The sequence below is a fragment of the Aythya fuligula genome, chromosome 3, assembly GCF_009819795.1.
Source record: "Aythya fuligula isolate bAytFul2 chromosome 3, bAytFul2.pri, whole genome shotgun sequence".
Lineage (NCBI taxonomy): Eukaryota > Metazoa > Chordata > Aves > Anseriformes > Anatidae > Aythya > Aythya fuligula.
The window spans coordinates 38010787-38024825 of NC_045561.1; the positions used below are offsets into that span (position 1 = coordinate 38010787).

The 14039-nt window shown below is 37.3% G+C and overlaps 1 protein-coding gene across 1 annotated transcript in view; it reads right to left on the reverse strand.

The window, feature by feature from the left end:
• Positions 1–14039, reverse strand: part of CAMKMT (calmodulin-lysine N-methyltransferase) — a 220732-nt gene that overhangs the window by 31587 nt on the left and 175106 nt on the right. The window contains exons 4-7 of the mRNA XM_032184412.1: positions 12783–12843; positions 9771–9825; positions 8657–8720; positions 2292–2358 (exon numbers count right to left, since the gene is read on the reverse strand). Of these exons, the coding sequence (XP_032040303.1) occupies positions 2292–2358; positions 8657–8720; positions 9771–9825; positions 12783–12843 (247 nt within the window). The remainder of the gene's footprint in view (positions 1–2291; positions 2359–8656; positions 8721–9770; positions 9826–12782; positions 12844–14039) is intronic.

Below are 14039 nucleotides of genomic sequence, written 5' to 3' on the forward strand. Positions count from 1 at the left end.
AAAAAAAAAAAGTCACCTCATATCACTGCAAGCTGGTGTTGCATTCTTCCCTATGAAACATCACGGTTTCTTGTCCTTGTCTTTTTTTCTATGCAAACCCCAGGTTTTGGGTTGTAGGTAAAATGAATCAGGGTTACAGTAATATTTCAGATATTACATCAGCCTTTTAAGCTTTTACAAGGCCTTTAAAAGTGATCATATAACTTTGTTACTGTCTTCATCACGTCATTACTGAATCTGAAGGACTGATCCATCTATTAGTAGTTAACAAAGAGCTAACCTAAGCAAAACCTTAATTTTTATATGAGATATCAACTATTAATTTGCATGACATAAAGAAATACAAGATGATTACAGTCATAATAACAATTATTTTATAATAATCTACAATGCTACAATAAACTTGCAAAAGCCTTAAGAATGTAGAACTAAAAATCAAACTAAGTTTTTATTATGAGAACCTTATGCTTCAATACAGTATTTCACTTTATTTCGTGATTTAATTATTTTTAATGCAAATAAGACCCCAAATGCTATTGCACTAAGTTAAACACTTGACATTTTTACTCCTTAAAATGCAATATTTCATGAAGTCTAGATATGTTTATTAATTAGTGATTATTAACACCCAGTAAACAACATCATGTCTTGTAAAAACACAATCTTTCTTCACAGCATGAAGCCGAAATCTATTATTCACTGATTCCATATGCTGAAATACACTCAAATGATCACAAATGACCTTAAGCATTAGATAAATGTAAATGAAGACAGGGTAGAAAATGTGCTTTTGATTGATATCTAAAAGACCAGGTTTGAAGTCTTGACAAGGGATGAAATCTGAAATCTTATACAAAGCAGAGGGCAATTGGAAATCTACAAAATCTAAGCTTCTAAATGGATATACTGCACAGATCTGAGGTTCTCACAAGAAGTGTTCAGCACACAGAACCTAAAAGACTTATCCTGGGTCCATGTAGCCCTTGTCTACTTGGCAGGCAAGTATTAGGATGCACAGATCTCTAAGTTATATGTACATATGTCCTAATGAAGGCAGAATTTTCCTAAGTGTTCCCTTAAAAGAACTTCTCTATACAGTATGGCTACATAAGCATAGAATAAATGATGTGAATGATAGCCATTAAAATTGTATTGTTTTAGCCCTCTATGTTAATAGGCTTATTCTGCTGGTTTTAGCCCTTTTTCACTTTTATTTTTGTCTCTCTGAGGACTGAGAGCCCTTCTTCCAGAATGAGAATCAATAAAAAAAAAAAAAAAAAAAAGAAAAGGTAAGAAGGAGAAGGAAGGAGGAGAAGGAGATTTAGACACAAGTAAGAAAGCACTATTTCATCTTAGGTAGCCACCTAAGTAGCACATTCTTACTAGCACTAGGTAGCACATTCTTACTTATAACCATATGCCATAAATATGAAGAGCTTTACAATTTACTTTTAAATATTATAAAAGATTAACCCGTTTCACATTCTTTGCAGTTTCTAGTCTCTATCACACTTGGAGACCAATAAAATTAATAGTTAAATAGCTAACATCAGTAGCATCAATTACAGGGTGTCACAGGGAAGGCTTTGGAGATTATCTGAAACCAAAGTCTCTGGACTTCTACAATGCTCACCCTCCAAAGCATGCCTTTGGGGCTAACTTGGAGACAATGCTCTGGTGCACTTTGAGAAAAACACTGAATGTGCCCCACACTTTAGGACATAGTAAGAGTAGAGAAGGGCCCTAACACTCTGTGCCTGGTTCCCACACTCCCCATTTACCCTCACACAAGCAACACGATACTGATTATGCACACAGGATGATCAGAAGCTCCAACAACATCTGCTCCAGGAACAAGTGACGTCCATTGCCACCCTGAATTCTCAGATAAATTTAAAAATAAAACCTGCTAGTGATTTAGGTACATTTGCTTCAAGCCTCATATTCAGTAAAATGGGTAATATTGACTCTCAAGCAGCCTAATTTCAACCAGGGACTGAATCACGGTTTGAAGAGAAATTCTGTATATTAAAATTAATTAAATAATTAAAAAGGAGGTTATGTCACCAAGATTAATTGTACTTTATTTGGTAGGATAAAAAGCAATTCAAATATATTTTTAATACTTTCTGTCTTGCATCACTTAACACATGATAGATACATACTCCTGCTGTATACATACCTGTGTCAGGGTCAGTAATGTCACATATTCACACTCTTGATTACATTTCACATTTACATGAAATAAACAATTCCATGAGAATGCATAAAGCACTTTGGTAGAACCTTACCAGCTTGACACTTTCTGAGCCTTAAATATTCCTGCAGTTTGGTTTCTTGCGATGATGTCACTTACATCTGTAGCATATTTGTTAAGAATTTTCCATAAAACTAGAGCAGTATTAAAAATCATCGAAACATTTTTAAATCATTAATACCTTCATAATGTCTTTCATCTATTTCCTCTTTAAACTGTGCTAATAGTCACTCTTCTCAAACACATAAATTTTACAATGCTACTCTGGTACATCAGCTGTAAATCTACTCAACCACTTGCTCTTGTTACCTACCTCTATCGTTCTTTCATTTATCACAGAATCACACAGAATCACAGAATTTCTAGGTTGGAAGAGACCTCAAGATCATTGAGTCCAACCTCTGACCTAATGCTAACAATCCCCACTAAACCATATGCCTAAGCTCTACATCTAAACGTCTTTTGAAGACTTCCAGGGATGGTGACTCCACCACTTCCCTGGGCAGCCTGTTCCAGTGCCTCACAACCCTTTCAGTGAAGAAGTTCTTCCTAACCTCTAACCTAAAACTCCCCTGGCGCAACTTAAGCCCATTCCCCCTCGTCCTGTCACCAGGCACGTGGGAGAACAGACCAACCCCCACCTCGCTACAGCCTCCTTTAAGGTATCTGTAAAGAGCAATAAGGTCACCCCTGAGCCTCCTTTTCTCCAGGCTGAACAAGCCCAGCTCCCTCAGCCGCTCCTCGTAGGACTTGTTCTCCAGGCCCCTCACCAGCTTCGTCGCCCTTCTCTGGACCCACTCAAGCACCTCGATGTCCTTCTTGTAGCGAGGGGCCCAAAACTGAACACAGTACTCGAGGTGCGGCCTCACCAGAGCCGAGTACAGGGGGACGATCACCTCCCTAGCCCTGCTGGTCACACTGTTTCTTATGCAAGCCAGGATGCTGTTGGCCTTCTTGGCCACCTGAGCACACTGCTGGCTCATATTCAGCCGACTATCCACCATCATTCCCAGGTCCTTCTCTGCCTGGCAGCTCTCCAACCACTCATCTCCCAGCCTGTAGCTCTGCTTGGGGTTATTGCGCCCCAGGTGCAGGACCCGGCACTTGGCCTTGTTGAACTCCATGCAGTTGACCTCAGCCCATCAGTGCAGCCTATCCAGATCCTCCTGCAGAGCCTTCCTACCCTCAAGCAGATCGACACATGCACATAGCTTGGTGTCATCTGCAAACTTACTAAGGGTGCACTCAATGCCCTCGTCCAGATCATCGATGAAGATATTAAAGAGGACCGGACCCAGCACCGAGCCCTGGGGAATGCCACTAGTGACTGGCCTCCAACTGGACTTGACTCCATTCACCACGACTCTTTGGGCCCGGCTATCCAGCCAGTTTCTAACCCAACGAAGCGTGCGCCAGTCCAAGTCAAGAGCAGCCAGTTTCTTGAGTTATGTTTCCGTTTACAAAATTGCTAGTGCTGTAGATATAGAGGAAGCTGAAAAAAAAATCCCATATTTTACATACATTTAAAAGCAACTATAAGAATTACTGCCATGGTGAACAGAAATGTCTTGGCATGCTCATTTAATGTGTAATTTTTAGTTTGTGCTGCTTTCAACTGTATCACTGGATCACAGTGCTGAGGTTTCAGAGGCTTATGGTTTTGAGTTCCAGTCCTGCCACAAGGTATGTACTTTTGTACCTGTCTCTCTCTGGATGAAATCCAGCAAACACTGGGAGCACCTTCACCTGTAGGCAAGGGAGTTTCTAGTTCATTTGCTTTCTAGAGAATGGTTTGGACATTACTGCCATAAAGGACAGTACAAAGTTATAAATGCCTTTTCTTCACCACAGGCACTGGCAGCAGTGCCTCAGCTTCATGTCTCAGCTTCTTTCAGTTTGGAAGATCAGGTCATAAATTTAGGTAGCCACATAGGCAGGCCAAAGTAAGGGCTGTTAGTGAAAAGTTTCAAAGGGAGCTGTGCCCAGTAATTGATACTTGGAAAGATAACCTTCATAACCAATCATTTCTGGGTAGCCATTGGAAAGAAGGGATGTAGCAAGTAACTAAAGAACTATGAAAACATTAAGTGGCATCCAGTACGAACGTGTTTGAACAGTTCACTCTCAGATATCAAAAATTATCGTAGAGGGACAAATTTCGTAAAGATGTCAAAGATCATTCATTCTTATTTAGGGTATAGGAAATATGTCAAATTCTTTTTTGCAAGTGCTCTTCTAAGAAAAATGAACACTAATGTCAGGCTAATTTAAAAAATGACTAATGTATCTTTTTATTTGCTTTGCTGAAATCTCATAATGGGCCTTCCTAACACTGTTGACTGTTTAAGATAAGTTATTTTAGAAAAGCCTCTAACCAAACAATGTGAAAGAAAAGACAACTGATATTTTGTGAAGCCGAAGAGTAGAAACGGAATGACAGAGAAGTGCTTTAAACAAATCTCTGTACTTTGGATATGCTTTTAAAATCTTTTCCAAAATATGCATTGGCAAGTAGTAAGAAACGGCCAATACTTGTGAAGCAGAAAGAAGGCATAGGTAATTCCATGAGCAAAGCATGATGTTGTATAGTACAAGCAGAAGAAGCAGTGTTGAGAAATTAGCTACACTACACTTAAATTATATAACTGGGCAAAATTATTAATAATTGTTGTAACCATGTTAACATTAGCTTTTTAAAATAATTTATAAGCCCATGTCTTCAGGCATTCTGGATGAACATGCCCTTTCTAACCTAAATTTCCCAGGACTGTTGAAAGATCCATATACTATATTTTAATGGCCATTATAGTGCACTGCAACAATGTTTTGTGTTATTGATGCTTTCAGACAGCAGTTCAAGTCACTATTGCATGGTGTGAAACAGAGCTAAGGCAGAAGGTACAAGACTTCCTGAAATAGGAGACAATTTTTTAGTAAAAATGAACCGCATCCTTGGATTTGGAAGTGTCTGAGTATAGATGCTTCCAGTGTTCTAGAGAAATAGGTGTTGATGTTCGTGGCTGAATTTGTTGTAGAAATGGCCTAACCTGGAAAATTTGTATCCAGATGAATACCACCCAAAATTTCAAAGAGGAGTGAATGTGATAATTTTGCGTACATAAATCTTTAATAGTCAATGTAAATATCTACATTTTTCTTTTTTAATACTATTTTCATTCAAATGATCATGAAGGAACTTAGATAAAACATAGTAAGTCAACAATAAAGTTTTCAATGAAACAAGACCATCCATCTTTGTTTAATTGATTTTGCAATATGAATGATCTGTTAATTGATTAAAATCTGTCTGATAAGCAAAAGGAGTGCATTAGAATGAAATCTTTTAAATGGATTAGTAACTTAAAGAATAATATCCACTTAAAAACCTCCATAAACCCCATACATAAGAGCACTGATTAATATAAAATATAGCTATGTATTTCACAGTGAAGTGGTTAAAATCACAACAAAGATTTTAAATTAACATGTTCATCAATTGTTTTAGCTTTTAATATTTCAATAACATATCCTAATAAACATATTCACAACATACATAGTCAATACTTCACGTGCCAGTATGAAATGAAGAATAATGTGAAAAATGTCAAAAACTAAAAGAAAAATCAAATCCTCAAAAGCTTGAGACTTCACAAAGCAAGGCTGTTACGCTCACTGAATAGCGATAACAACAACAAAAACAACAATAATTATGATGATGATGATAATACAAAGGCAGATTCTCAGATGCAATGCACTATTGCCAGGTCGATTTTCAATTACATTTCACTGATGTATTCATTTGTTTCTTAATGTGCTCATCTTGCCCATTAAGAATAATTAGCAGGCTTGCTTGGTGATTTCCTGGCTTCTGACAGTGATTTTTTTCTTTTTTGTTGACAACCACTTTTACTTTTTGGAAAGTAATTTTTGGATATTATAGTATGACTGGCATGTAATTTAAGCTTCCTAAGAAATTTAAAGGGAAGATGTAAACAGTAATTTTTAAACAAGATTATTTTAATGTATAATACCTACATAAAAATCACAATACTAAGCATTCAATGTTCCTGAAAAGCAGCATCTAGACAAGAAAACAGTATTTTATCCTACAGTAATTTAATTTGGTACACTAAACAATTAAAAAATATCACCAGCAATAATAAAAATTAGCAGAAATGCATCATGTGTGGTGTATGCCACTTGAAGCCAAACACCCTTTCCAATTACACAAAGAAATTCTTACTGATTCCTGTGAGTCTGGTGTGACTGAAACAGACCTAAATTTAGCCTAAACTTCTGTTCTAGCTGGTCACTATACAAAAGAATGCAAAAGAAATTACCATTAAACAGATCATAAAATTACTATTGAAGTCCATAAAACACATAAAATTTATTATGTGTGCTTTTAAGAATACATTCCACCTACACTGTAAAGTTCTTAGTCTGCTGCACTTTGGCACCCTGCTAATATTAAGCCCATTGTAAAATCCAACACAATAAAAGCACTTTGAATGCTGAGCCTTCAGAGCACCAAATGTTAAAAAAGAAAAATAAATTCCTGTTAGAGCCTTCCACCAATCACTCCTCTGAAAGGGATTCACTGAGTGAATACAGATGAAGACTTCTTGCAAGACTTTCAGAAATAAAAAATATTTTACAACATATTGTGGAAAACTAAGGTGTGCTAATTAGAATATATTAACATATTTTTTTCAGGAATTAAAGTACTTTAACTAGTTTATTTCCAAAGACTGGCTGAATATTTCTAGTGCTCACTGATTTTCTTTACCATGGAAGACGTCTAAATCACAAAAAAAGTTCAGGTATGTTTGTGGAATCTGCTACGCAAGGTATGTGCAGACTTGATTACTGAGCTTACATGAAGCTTTCTGTGGTTAAAATGACCTTTTGTTAAATAACAGATATTTTCATAAAATATCTGTTTGTTTTGTTAAGCTAGTTTTGAAACACTTTTCTTCTACATTTTTTATCTTCATAATGACATATAAGAAAGACTGGGAGAGAAGATACTGCATAAAATGCACTGAATAATCAGTACTTCCTCCTCAGCCCATGAGCATAATCAGCTATATTTTAGCAAAATAAGAATCCTTGGAACACAACTGAGAACTTGTATTTTCAAGTGAGAGGAAGCTTTCATCAAGACTCCTTCAAGATTTAAAAGATATGTTTGGCTATTTTTTTCCATGAATTTGTGAAAGTATAAGCAATTATAGTTGTCTGTGTTACCTCTGACTGTTTGGAGGTAGTAGCAAACATAATAATGCACCATTTCACTGCTATGTCTCTTGATTAAACAGTCATAAGCAATTGCCATTTTCCTAATCCACAACATTCTTTAACTTTTTTTTTCCTTAAGTACTCATTATGTTAGCTTTCAAATTCATTAAAAAAACAAAAACAAAAACAAAACAAAACAAGACAAAAACAAACAAACAAACAAACAAAATAAAATCTAAACAATTTTGATGATGTAGGGGCCAAAACATGAAAAACTAGGCTGGCTTAACATGCAAATGGAAATATTACCAAGGAACAAAAGCAAATAGATACCTTCCATTTTTTCCCTCTCAGTTTCTAAGGGCTATTAATATTCCCTATATATATCTGTTCTTGTTCTGTGCTGATATTTAATGTGGCCACAAATTATGCTCACTCATTTTCTCGCTTAGCCAAAGTACAGTTCAATTTTCTGAACTGTGTGTTCATACTAGAAGGGCATAATAGCAATTTATTCTACTAAAATAATATAAGAAATATAGTAAAATACTTTTTACAAGGGACAGAGGAGTTTTGTAATCTTTCTTTCATCAAGAGAAATAATGTTAAATTGCTAATTGTTTAAGCACACTAAATGGATAATTGGTAGGCAGTTATAACTTTGTAGCAATAATGAAACTATGCATTTCAAAATATACTATGACAGTATACAAATACTATGCATTTTTAAGAGGTGAATATCTGAAAGCAAAAAAAAAAAAAAAAAGAAAGAAAGAAAGAAAGAAACCACACCCACAAACCTAGTTTCTTTTGCAAAATGACTATGGGAAGGGGAGCTAATGATTTGATTCACTGCTATACCTCCTGTAATGTGCAGCTTACACACAAGGAATCTTTCAGCACTCAACCATAAGGCAAATATTTACTACTGTACTTGCTCTATACCGACATGTATATTTTTAACTAAAGAAGAAAATGTGGAATTTATTATGAGGGAAGCTGCAGTTCTGTTCAAAACATTTTATATCTATTTTTTAATTACTTATGTGGGGACTTTTTCTTAATATACCCCATGCCGTCTGTCTTTATATTGATTGTTACTCAGCCAGTAAAAAGGAATGAACACAACAAACCAGTTTTCTATCTGAATAAGGATACTTTTGATGGCCTTTTCATTTCCATCAGTTAACAGAACTTCTTTGACATCTGCAGAAATAGCAACCTGAAAAAAAGAGCACAGCAAACAATGAGCAAATATGCTTGTCTGTGTGGAAGTGAAGACAGGAGTGACAAGCCTTCAGTATCATGCTTCCTCACCTATTTCTCTGTAACAATCTTCAATCTTTTTTCATTTTATGTCTGCATTATTTTAATCATTCAATCAAATCAGTCAATACTTTTATCATTCCATTTGCGGGAGCCTCTATCTTGCTATCATTCTGTTCCGTAATTGCATTGTGACAGCGGATGATGGTATTCTGAGAGGCTTTCATTTGCGGGCTTCTGTTTATCTAGTAGAGCCATCATACAAGGCTGTCACTCTGCCTTTCAGCTTGCTTCTGTCTGACTGCCTGATGCCCTTCATATAACTTTGCATTGCAGGCAGATGGCTTTGTAAGGGTAATTTTTTTGTGAGCTTTGACATGCTCGCACATTGGGCTGTAACCTCGACACATTGTATAAGAGCGACAGGTTTGTCAAATGCCAATCAGTGTAACAATATGCTTTTATTTGTAGAGACATAAAAACTTGTCTAATGCACTGCACTGCTACATAATATCTCCTGAATACATGACTCAGAACCCAGAGAATGGTGAACGACTCTCCTGAATGGCCAATCTAATTCAAAAGAATCTAATTACCGAGAGCTCTGGATCATGTTTGTTGGTGTAATAATGCAGGCAAAACATTAGCAGCTATATCATGGTGCTCCAACTGTGATTCGCCAGGCTATTCCTGTATCTTAGCAAATGGGACTATAATCTGAAAAAAAAAATGCTTCAGCTATGGCAATGAAAGACAGACTGTACGTGGCCTGGAATGTCACAACAAGAGATATTGACTACACAGAGGTAAAATGTTTCTGCTCATCGAGGCAACCATAAAATCAATATGATACGAAAGCAAGTCAATCTAGAAGGTCTCTCAAGACTCTGCAGCTTGACCGCAGCTGAGGCTGTTGACAGTTCTCTGACCCAGCAGTTGGAGGCACTGGAACATTTTTCCTTTTGTTTCTTCCTCTGAATGGGGTTGGAATTGAGAAAAGACCTACCATGAGCCCAGCCAAGCATGTCATGCCACCCCCTAGCTCACACACAGCAAGGTCCCTGAAAGAGAGAAAGGAAATGGTAGAACCCATACAAATTAGATGAAAATGGTCAGAGAGACATATATGTTACAAGAACAAATTGCCATCTGCAGTAAGAACGGAGCTACCAGGAAGTTGTAGAGACATGACTAGGCTACCTCATGTCGTTTTGCGTTTTAAAAATAATTATGAAATAGAAAAGTCACAAAGCAGGCAAATCAGTGGGGGTTCCCTCATTAGTGTTCAGTGCAACATTACCACCGCTGAGCTGAAAAATCTGAGAAGGTTCCCTTTTTTCCCTTGTCAATGGCTCTGTCTTTTAGAACTAAACTAGCTAGAGTAGCGAAAGATAATTGTTAGGAAAGGATAACAATGTTAATCCACATTCATTCTTGCAAAAACAGTTAGAGAAGTAAATGGAGAAATTAATATTATTTATATATCACTCTATATAGTTATGACTGAAAGCCTTTTGATATTAAAAAAGGGAAATTCTAAAACACAATATATACCACAAAACAATTACCCATGAAGAAATCCGATCCTTCAATTAGCACTTAAAACTGAAAGTGACCTACAAACAATACTGTTATGAACGATGATGGGAACTGCAAGCAGTTAAGCCACAGAAAACTAAATGAAGTTAGTGTCAAGAGTCTAAACTGAGCCCAACTGTAGGGTTGAATACCTGGTTTAAAATGTTGCTTTTAGCTCAGAGCATGGTTCTTAAGACGTGCAAGTGAAATATAATTTGGTGCAGAGAGTGTGCCGGACAGGGGCTTGCAGGGGGAGCCATAAAGAATGTTCTCCACAGCCACCGCCTGCCCCAGGAGGGGAGGAGGGAGGGATGCTGACCGAGCGCCGAAAACCGCGTGAAGCAGCATTTAGGGCAAGGCAGAGCCTCAGTTCGAGAGCACAGCGGCTTTAGAGCTAAACCTATGGCAACTGATGCAGCTGCCAGAAGCATTTCCATTGAAATATTTCTGACAGGCAGAAAGTGGAATTTCAGCTAAGCAGATTTTTTGTTGCACCTTTTTTCTGACCTAAAACACCAATGTTTTTAAAACTACTTCTGTGAGAAAGTATTACTTCACCACTTACCCTACGCTGGGCATCTCAGATGCCACTTCAGTGTACATTCAGTGTACTGAGGCCACTGGGCTAGGCTGTATGACAATATAATAATGCTCACTGTCTGGGTAGTATAGATTTACTTTCCTAAGACTGCAAATTTCCTTTACAGAAAGTTTATTTGTCCTATTTAATGGAAATGAGGAGAAGGTAGTTTGGAGGAACAAGCTGTATCTAAACCCAATGAGAATTCAAAACAGATTGTGGGAAATCTGCAGCTTGTGGTTTATAATAGAATGATTCTAAGTTTCTCCTCACATAAATTTTGATTTTTCCTAACCATACTTTATGCATTTTTTTATTTAGGTACATAAGGTTATATTACAGTACTTAGGAGGCACTGTCACATTTATCAAAATAAACACAGAAAGTATCCAGTGTGGGATTTCTGGTGCATTTTGAACCAAATATGTATGTATGTAATATATGTGTGACTGTATGTATACATATACACACAGACACGTATATTTACACACATAAATCATTTATTCTAGTGCAACGTTCCTATGCTGGCAATATTTAGTGACATTTATCAATGAGAATTAAAATAAGAAACACTGTTCTGGGTGTGCTGTTAAGGGGGCAGAATCCTGAGGACTCAGGAGGTGAAACTGCCCATTTCCTCCATGGAAGTTTGATCACCATCTCTGAGTAACCAGGTCTGGATACCCAAAGACACTTTAGCGACAACCACCAGGAGTTTTCCTGCAAGGAGCCTCTGAAGGCAAGTAGAGTGTATAAGCTGCTATGTGTGCTGGGATGGTAAAGCACTAATGGGATAGTTAATATAGCAGCAGAAGTGAAGTAAAGAGGTGCCTTAGCTGGCTCTTCTGATGGGGTGTGCTTCATTCATGTGGCTGCTGGAGTAGAAATAAGGCTGTATAGACCAGGGTATGCTTTAGCACTAAGCCTTTGGATTCAGATAGGAGTCAGCAAACTGCAGGAATTGGCTCAGGTTTGGTGCAAGGGGCAGCAGCTAACAGATTGAAGCTCCTTGGTCTTCCTTATTCTCCCAACACCATATGTACACAGAGAGAGGGGCTTTTTTATACTCCAGGGTGATTTACTTGGTATTAGCATTGTAGCTTTGCTCAGAACAGAATTTATACCTGCAAATGGAGTGTTGCTACAGTTTTTCTTATGCCCCACTCATCCACCTGGACAATGAAACTTCAAGGATTTCCAAGCGCAAGGCTTTGTATACTCAAGGGGGAGGAGACAGGATGCAGGATAGATTTTATCTTTCAGCATTCCTATTGGATGCTTGATACCCGTCTTCTACGAGTTTAGAAAATATGTGGGGAAAACCAACCAACCAACCAACCAAAAACAAACAAACAAACAAACAAAAAAACAAACAAAAAGCCAAAAACAAACAAACAAAAAAACATACAAGTGCAGTATGTCTCAACATGTTTCATAAAGCTTAAATACAGGTGCAAATTCCTCCATCACTTCCTCCATCACTGTATGCAGGGATTATTATGTACTCTATCAGGCAATATTTTTCTTCCTTTTGCAACAGATGTCAGTTTAAAGAATGTCTTTTATTTTTCCTGACCTTCACAATCAGTACTGATCGATTGGAGCTTCACTTTTGTTTCCCAAAAATCAAAGTGAAATAAAACGCCTTGAGTGGAAATCAAAAGTCTTTGACATATAGCAGAAAGCTTGCTGTGCAATATTAGTACCCAAAGGCAGCTCAGAATTCTTTGTTAAGAGCAACATGCTTTCACCTTGAACATTTTAAATTTAATCTGAAGGTTTAAATCATAGCAATCTTTACCATGCAGATACAATAAAACTAATAGATTGGAAAATATCTTTTTATGTTCAACTCTGTACCTGAATATTTCATTGTGCTTTAGGCAGTAGTAAGCCAGTACTTCTTCAGCTGGCCAGAGACCTGTAACACAAAAGATATTCACATTCTTAGAACAGATTTTTTTTTTGTCTAAAATATTTTTGGATATGTATTATCATTTGCAGTTCCCAGCCAACTGTTTCATTTTTAAAGCTTGCCAAAGTACCATGGAATAAATAAAAAAAATATTATTTTTAATGGCTGATTTCTGATTCTAAGCTTTGGAGCTGAATATTTCATAGATTTCCTCCTGGTACACCCACACACATGCATATATATACTATTGTCAAGACTTTAAATGTTACACATAATTTAATTCTAAAAAACCTGACATTGGGGCATCCACATGAACATCAATCTGTCTTTTTCAGGCCAGATTCAAAGTCCACCTTGCCTTGCAGCCTGTCTCTAACAGTGAATGAGAGCCCCCTCCTTTTTCACTCGTTGACTTCTGTAGTCATTTCATTTCTTCCCTGTTCCTTTTTATTTAGCTTCTTTTCTCAGGAGGCCTCTTAGCTTTTGTTAGGTCAGCTATCAGTCTGACCCTAAGGAGCACTGATCAGCAGCACATGCTAAGGGTGAGTACATGATGAAGGCAATAACACAGCATAATTTCTAGTCAACTCTCCTCTCCTCCTCAGCAGCTTCTTGAGCCACAACTCATAAGTTCTTTTTTAAAGTCACCAAAGTATTTTTTGATTGTTCTTTGGACTTTGCAAACTTTTATAGCTACAACGTCCTGTGGCAGAAAGCACCACAGTTTTATTGTGCTGTCTGTATAAAGACGCATCTCCTCTCTCTTGTTTTGTACTTGCCTCCCTGTCATTTCCATTTGAGACTACAGTTCTCATATGGGAATAGACAGAGCAATCATGCTCTTTTCAGCTCTTTCATATTATCCATGACTTTATAAGCTTCTATTATAAAACTTATGCTGGTCATTCCCAACCCTGGCAAATATTTTGAGGCATCCTTGCAAGTTTACATTTTCAATAATTTTCACTCATGAAACTCGCCACCACATTGGACCAGCTTCCCACCCAACTTGAACAACCTAACTGAAGCACTGCAGCCCACAGAGAGGGCAGTGCAGTTCTGTGGGGCTCAAACGCTCTCCTGCAGGCATCTCTCTCCACCACTGGAGGAGCCCGGGGAAAAGAGACTTGTATTCAGGCACTTGAGATAGGTTCCCAAAGTTAAGGGAGGATGAATCAAAGGCATATGCAGCCAAATTACAG